The sequence below is a fragment of the Daucus carota genome, chromosome 8 (assembly GCF_001625215.2).
Source record: "Daucus carota subsp. sativus chromosome 8, DH1 v3.0, whole genome shotgun sequence".
In the NCBI taxonomy this organism is placed as follows: domain Eukaryota; kingdom Viridiplantae; phylum Streptophyta; class Magnoliopsida; order Apiales; family Apiaceae; genus Daucus; species Daucus carota.
The window spans coordinates 20,494,008-20,502,657 of record NC_030388.2 but is presented as its reverse complement, the minus strand read 5'-3'; the positions used below and the strand labels follow the sequence as shown (position 1 = coordinate 20,502,657).

The window sequence follows — 8,650 nt, the reverse complement described above, 5'->3', positions numbered from 1 at the left end:
TGTCACATTTGTAATGAGTAGTGAGTGATTTGTACTGATACACAATCTTTAGTAAGTAATGTTGCTGATTCAATGATGATTTACGTATGTAGATATCTCTCTGTTTACACATTCTAATGATGAATTTGATAGTGTGTTATGCCTCAAAATGATATTATAAAACCGAACATTGATGTATCAATTTCAAAGTTGGGTCCAGGGAAGCTGATGTTATAGTACAAGGTCACAAGGTCTTTTACTGAATGCTTAGGTTGGGTCCAGTGAAGCTGATGTCCAACCTCAAATCATGGAGACTATCACGATATGAGATATTTCATTTTGATTAAAAAAATAAGTTGGAATGAAGTATATATTAAAACAAGTGATTACTGAGTATTGCAAACAATTAGAAATAGTGTGATGATGAAGTCGTCGTTTATAATTATCGTTAATGGTTGAGAAGAATGATATTCCTTATAGATGTGTAATTGTGTTTCGTATATCAGTTTATTCGTACGATAACCTTTTTTTTACAAGGGACTCAATTATTTTTAAATTATAGCTTTAACAATAAAGATGTCCATGTTAAAATTATAAATATGATATATTATATTTAAAAAATGAAATAATTATTACAAAATATATATTTTCAATATAAAATGCAACACAGTTTTGAAAATAAAAAATTAGTTTATAAATAATATTTTAATTCTTTAACCAATTAAGCATTTGAATTATGAATCCATCAAAATACATGAACTGAGAAGGTACTTCCTCTGTCTCTCTCATTTCGTAACAATTTTTTTTTTGCAATTCTCGACACACACTTTAATGCGCCTATAAAACATAATTTATAACATCTTTCTAAAATTTTCTATTTCTGAATAAAAATTAAGCATTAAATTTTTATTCGAGAAAAAAATTCAAAAATTTATAGAACTATACTTTATAGGAACATTAAAGTGCGTGCCACACTCCCATCCTCCAATGTTAAGAATTGAGAGAGGCGGGGGGGCGTATAATTTAAAAATAAGAAAATTAAATAAATTAAAATTTATTATTATTATAAATAAAACAAATTATTCATTTAAAATGTGATTAAGTTGAAGCCCCGTGCCTTGCACGGGTTTTTATGCTAGTTTATACATATTTCTTGACCTCCGTGCCTAAATCAGACGTAAATAATTGGCTGAGGGAGAGAGTATATCTTTCCGGAAAAAATGTTAAATAATAAAAGCTTTAGAATGAAGATTTTCTGTTGAAATATACCTAACCTTTTCATCAAAAATTAAAAGCCAATTACATTGCCCAGATAAATATAATGGGGGTATTTGGCCCTGACTTAGAAGCCCGGCTTCTGTATTTATAAATTAGAAGTACTTATTCGTACCGTTTGTGTAAAAAGTCAGGAAGTGCCTATAAAAAATTGAGAATGCTAACCAAACATTTTAATTACTTATAAGTTTTAACTTAATATATTAACTTCTGGTTCATTTGTTTACATTAAACAAGAAGCATTTACGAGCTCCAATATATCATACGCATATCCGGACGTTAGATTATAAACGAGGCAGAGATGTTTGATTGTTTTCTTTACATTGCCTGATGGGCCTTGTTATATATCCCATGAGTCAGAGTCATGATCAATGGAATGACCGCAGGCATCAACTTTGTCAAAAACATACAACTACATGTCGTCTATCGACCTGCATTGGAGGATAGACTCAAATCCTCAATCAAAGACCTTGCTCTAAAATCGGACAAGCCTACTCAATATTTTTAGGTTTTACTTTAAAATATTAATTTAAGGTGTGATGTTTTAAAAACAAGAGTGGGGCACCCTCAATTGAATGCGATCTGAAAAACAACTTATATATATTTTTAGCTTATTTTAAAAATAAATTTGAAAATATTTATATTTTGAAAAAACTAAAATCTGACTGATGTTAATTAATAATACGTTTGCAATCTATTCAAATCTTGTAGTACGATATTTGAATTTGATCGACGAAATACGTGTAAAATTAAAATCCAAACTACAACGAGATTTCGAATTTTAGTAAAATTAAACGGTCCTTTAACTCGCACTAATCAGATGTTGTGGAAAAGCACTACTGAATGTTAGGCGAGTGAAAAGAGCCGTTGGAAATGTGACCGCTCTCAAGTTTATTGCTTTATTCTTCTCTCTTTCTCCTTGGTAGTATTTCCTTGACTTCTTCTGATCAAGATTTCTGAGATTGTGACAGTAAACATCTCAATATCCGGTGAGCTATGATATACTAGTTTGATTAACCAAGGCATGCAAATATATCAGACATACATCTTCACGCATGTTATAGTTGCGTTTCAGATCAGTGAATCATCTCATTTATTTTATATCAAAAAAGGTTTGTTTAGTTTATTACACCTGTGACCATGAGAATATTTGGTGTCAATTCGGCAATCTTGTACACATTATCATTGATCACGTCAGAGTAACGCACAACAAAAAAAATCTTAAGTAGTGTGAGGTATTTTAAATCACTTTTGAAAATACGTTCCAAATTATATTACCCTGCATGACATTATGAAATGAAAATTTTACTTTTTTTGTCATTCATGATTCTTTATATTCAGATTGCACATGCAGATTAAGAAAAATATATAAAATAGGGTGAAAGTGTCGAAAATAAGGGATGAAGTTGTGGGACTTGTAAATAAAAAATTGATAAATCTAAAAAGGATAGATGAAAATATAGATCCTTATTAACTTTAATATTATAAAATTTATATTTTTCAAAAAATTTGAAATATAAGAATTTAAAATAAAAAAAATTATAAAGAAATTAAGGGGAAAGGAAGAGTTAACGACGAGAAAATTATACGTCTGCTGTTTATCCCCAAATTTAAGATCCAATTGAATAAATTACTCGAGTAATCATGAAAGGTGTTTAAATAATGGTACACAAAATATAGGTAAGGAGACACAAATCTCAAGGAAAATAATTACGGTATGAATAAACAAGTCTGTACCCTGTTAAAATATTCCCGAACATCTTCATTGGATCTCCCGATTAAACTTTGCCATAATTGAGGAAGACAACCTGGTTCTTTAATTGACATGCTCATTGTCACCTCTGCCTAATCATTCACATAGATATATTTTTCTTTATTTTTCGAAATGGATCACAGCAACATGATCGAATTTAATTAAGATCATTAACTATAATATTATTGTTTTTAAAAAAATGCGGCATCAATAAAAAAATTCCAAAACTTTTCATTCATCTAACTATAAAATTTTCTCACTAATTTAATAAACCACTATGCATAATATTATGATGAATTGAGATCTATGAATATGATATGTTATTTTGAGTATATTTGTGATATATTTGAGTGCTCAGATAATATTTTTTCAAAATTTTCTAAAACGGGCATATATGGTTCCATAACAATATATGTCTGAGAAAATAAGGAGTGGTTTAGTTCACTTGTGAGATATGAATTTTGTTCATTCCAAACTCATATATACTGTTTGATTAATTATTTTTTAAAATCGAAAACACATATTTTAAACTCCTCGGGAATGAAACTTTATATCCTACAGAGAAGTGGGTATGAGGTATCAAATTAGATTTTACTATATTATTTATTTATAATTTAAGTACAATCTCAAAACTCATATCTTTAGTATATGTTGGTTAATCTCATATAAATTAAGCTTATTTTTATTTAATACTAATAGTAATATTTTATTTGTTTAAATATTTAATTTTTATTAAAAAATAAATAGTGATTATCATATTAAAAAATTTACAATATTACTAACAATAAATAAAAACATTTAAACAATTTCTTTTTCTATAAAAAATTGATTCAATTGTGACGACTCAAAAATATATAACTTAAATAGATTTATTCAGGCGTACAACCAAACACGTGGTATTATAAATGATTTCACAATCACATGTCAGTTCAACGTGATTCTTGATTCCAAACTCATACTTTCTCGTCAACCAAACAACCCTTAACATGAGCGTAAAGAAAATCCTTGTGTACACTTCTCAAAAATTAAATATAAGATTGGCTTTATTTTTTCTCTTTTGATAAGAGAAAACAATTTTTGGAATTTACAAGTTATTAATAATTAATTTAACCAGCCTAAGAAAAGAGCACGAAATTAGAAGATATAAAAAACACATGCAAGAGATTTAGACGGTTCGACTAAATTTATTTTTTAAAAATTAAAATTTATTTTTGAAGAAAAATATATAAACTTCTTTTATTTTTAAAATAAATCCATATCTTCTTATCAAATAAAGAAGTACCTATGTGAAATTTATATGCACAAAATTTATAAAAAATATAAGAATTTATATTTCTAGTGAAATATGTACTTATTTTTGAAAAGTAGAGATGGACAAACAGGACCAAGCGCACTCTGTCAATTAAGCATAGATGCTACGGGTCTATGACCAACTTCCATCGTGGTAGCCACGTGGCACTTGGCCCTACCGACACGATTGTACAACCTGGTATTGCATCTACTTATGGGTCCCACACAAGATCCTACTTTCACAAAGGACGGTCTGGAAAGCATGCACAGTTTTTTGACGGTGCCGATCAAATTAACGGCTGGGTCCCATTCGCACCGCCCCCAAGTCCTTTTTCTTTGTTGTGTTTCGATTATTTAAGAGTTGGCATGCAGACATGAGTACATGACGTGTGAAGAATTATGATATACTAGTATATACGGTTGTTTTGTACTTTTAATTTTTGGCTTTCTTCATAACTGTCTAATCTTTTACGAGTAATTATTTTTTATAAAAGTACGGTTACAAACTAATATTTAAAAAAATTATTTTTTATAAATTATTTGTAAATATACGCTTTGTAATTTCTGCAAACTCATTGTAACAACATTTTGCGACATTTGCAGATAAATGCAAATGAGACATTAATTTGCAACTCCGGTAACAAATACGACTCGCAACTTCTGCAATCTAGTTTGCAACCGATGCAAATGAAAATTTTCATTTACAACTTATGCAACCTCATTTACAACATCAACAATTACAAACTGATGTTGCAAATGAGGTTGGAGATGTTGCAAGTCATATTTTATAAATAATTCAAAAAAATTGTATTCTTACAAAAATTTCAATTTCACAGTTTTTTTTGAATAATTTGTAAAAAATTGGTATATTTATAAATATTTCTTTAATTTTTACACTCTCTGTCCTTAGTGTTTTTGAATGAATAAAATATTTCTTTTAGAATCTATCTATTAGAACTTTATAAATAAAATTTATGTTTCTGCCTTAGAAAAAGAAATCTATCTATTCCAATATCTATTCTAATAATCTAATAGAATAGCAATGAGTAAACTAATTTAATAAATAATATATACTAGTATTTTATCATAACAAATATAATTTTATCATCTTTGAGGTAAATACATGTAGTGAAATAAAGGGCCAGCACAACCAAATATCTGGTCAGGTGGAAAAAAAAGTGAAAGTGCAAAACTTAAAACAACTTGACCACAGCAGTAAAAGTGATATAAACTTTTCTTTGAGTTCAAGGGATTCTATATTTACCCTCTTTATCTAAAATTGATTTTCTTTCCCAAAGTTTTTTATAAGTGGTTATTAAAAAGGTAACAAGAAGATGGATATAAACAGGTCTTCTCCGGCAAAAGTTTAAAATCTTGTTTGTAATTTTGATCATAATTATGTTTTTGAAAATTAATTAATATTGATAGTGTTCATGCGAAGGAATCCAAAGTTGATATTGATATATACAGTATGCTATAAACAATTGCATTTCTGAACATGCATGGCGACAAACGTTAATAATTTTCCACATTTTGTACCATATCCTTGTCGTGAACGGTGTACAATATTAATAATTAATTATATTTTATCAAATTAAACATATAGATTTATTAGTTACAGGTTTTAATCAAACAAAATAATATACTCTGAGATACATTACATTATAATAATTCAATTATAAACAAAAAATACACTAAGACTTGTTCTGCATGTCATTTTCTCCTCACTAATTTTAACAAATTCCACTTATATACTTTATGTTTTAATTTCACTATTTTTATCCTTTTTTATTGTTTAATATATTTATTTCATCAAAGATTTCACTTCGATCGGGTACTAATTACTAATTGTTTGGAAGCTAAACAAAAGCTGGTATCCAGAGCTCTGATCCATGCAGAGAACTATTCTATCTAAAACTTTAAAGTGTTAGAGGATGCCCTTTTATAGATATTATACCTATATTTCAACAGTGATCGGCATGATGACCCGGTTAGATCGAGAAATTAAGTATTGGCAAATCAAAAGTAGTAGGCACAAAGAGAAGAGATCAAAAGCATAGAACATGAGAGCATTATCCATTGATAGTCATATATACCAGCCACATTATCATGCTCCACAAAACACAATTACATGAACCCACTCGACCAAAAGATGTTTTACAACAATTGGTCTCTGAGGCTCTCCATGTGGACTCCCCATTTCATTATTTACTTTACATAATATGATAACATTTAATATAGCAAAATAAAAAAAATTATCCTCATATGTTTATTTTTCCCCCTAAAAGTGAAAAATCATATGCAAGTGACATGGTAATGTAATCTTTATGTCAGTGTATGAGATGGCAATTTGCTCAATAAGATTCCTTTCGCTTCTCTCTCTCTCATTATTTTTGTTAAATAAAATAATTATATTGCATTTTAGACCACTATATATACCTCTCACTTTGATCATTTCCCTTCACCTCACTCTCACACTCTCAGTCTCACTCTCACTTACACTCTATATTCTTCTTCATTGTTTGTAATAAGCTCACTCAGCCAACTTCTCATTCATCAGCAATGGCCACTGTTGAGGTAATTATGTCCAGAACTTGCACCAGAAGTAAATCAATCGTATTTCCTTCTTACATGTCATGAGTTCTCTATGGCCTACGGTTGTGATTTATATATGGATCATTTATTAGTTGACATATTTTAACTTGATAAATCAGTTTTGCAGTGGAAAAAATTATAAAAATCGGAAATCAGTTAAATCGGAAGTGATCTAGGTTAAGTGTGTTCGGTTGGTCTTAGATTTTTTTTTTTTTCTGACAATTTAGATTTATGTACCTTATAAATACAAATTAGTATGTGTTTTAATACTTCTTGGAATATGCCAGAGTCAAAACTCAGATTTAGTTAATTAGCGTATGTTGGAACATTTTTTTTTACAACCCTTGATAAAGTCCACAAAAACTATAGACAAAAGCTCAGATTTAGTTAATTAGCTTATATATATTTGCAGGTTGAATCAGTTCCACAAACATTGCCAGAAACCATTGCACCCGAACCTGAGGTGACCACACCGGAGCCAGCCAAGGAAGAAGTAGTAGTAGCAGAAGCAGCAGCCCCTGCTGAACCAGAGGCCGAGAAGCCAGCTGAAGAAACAGTCCCAGTTGCTGCACCAGCTGATGAGCCAGCAGCAGCTCCAGTCGAGGCTGAGGAACCCGTGGCAGTCGAAGCTGAGGAAGTTGTAGAGGCCCCTAAAGATGTCGAAGCAGAGCCACCAGTTGCGGAAACTCCAGTAGTAGAGCCCGAGGCTGTGGTGGAGGCGCCAAAGGAGGAAACTCCAGTGGAAGCCGCTCCAGAAGCTGAGGAAGCAGCTGAAGCTCCAGTGGAAGAGACACCACTCGACGTGCCCAGTACTGAGGTTCCAGTTGAGACCAAGACTGAGGAATAGATGGTGGCCAAATACGTTGTACGTGCTTGAACCAAAAAGACTATTAAGGTTGTTTCTTTAGGTTGCATCTCATGAGTTTGTTGACTGGTTTAGTGATGCTTCTTTTTCCTTTTTCTTTCAAGTTATATTTTGGTGTTTTGATCGTTATTATTGTAAAAGTGCCTTGATGTCCACGTCAGATACTTAATTGCCAAGTGGCAAACAGAGTTGATTATGAGTGGCAAAGTGTATGGACGTTGGTCTGCTTTAGTATGGTGTGCTCGTAATATAATGGGATCGAGGTTTTAAATATGTGTTTTCCTGCATTTACTATATTTGTGTCGGTGATCAAATTTCTTCTCGTTTGTTTGTTCAGAAGATAACCTTTACATGACTGATTGTGATAATTAGTCTTGAGCAACTCATCCATCATGTTTGAGAATATGTGTTTTCCTGTGTTTACTATATTTGTGTTAGTGATAAAACTTCTTCTTGTTTGTTTGCCAAGAAGACAGCCTTCACATGGCTTATTGTGATAATTAGTCTTGGGCAACCCATCAATCATGTTTGAAAGAGTTCATAAGTTATCAAAATTGAGATGGCCTAGTCTCAAATGCCAAAACCATGAAGGATCCTCTATGCAAGTCCTGAAACACTTTGGATGATCAACATCGATATCAAGCATATATAAACAGTTGTGTTTTTCTCCATTGGACCTTTTGCAATTAATCTACGTGAGCCATCTATTAAAGAAAGATGTTTATCTTTTAAGCATATTTTATAACCATGCTCAAGAAATTGTCCAAATTCGATATATTAGATTTAAGACCAGGCACATAACAAACTTGAGAAATTAAACGAACAAGAATATCACCTTTGCCTTTGATTGGAGTTTTGATATCATCTAAAACCAATATTTTCTTTCACTAATT

The 8,650-nt window shown here is 30.7% G+C and overlaps 1 protein-coding gene across 1 annotated transcript; it reads left to right on the top strand.

The window, feature by feature from the left end:
* The first annotated feature begins 6,716 nt into the window (after nucleotides 1-6,716).
* On the top strand, nucleotides 6,717-8,030 carry LOC108197179 (induced stolen tip protein TUB8). The gene is made up of 2 exons (XM_017364716.2): nucleotides 6,717-6,874; nucleotides 7,305-8,030. Exons 1-2 carry the CDS (start codon nucleotides 6,860-6,862, stop codon nucleotides 7,737-7,739), a joined length of 450 nt encoding a protein of 149 aa, XP_017220205.1. The 5' UTR covers nucleotides 6,717-6,859; the 3' UTR covers nucleotides 7,740-8,030.
* Nucleotides 8,031-8,650: the final 620 nt, after the last annotated feature.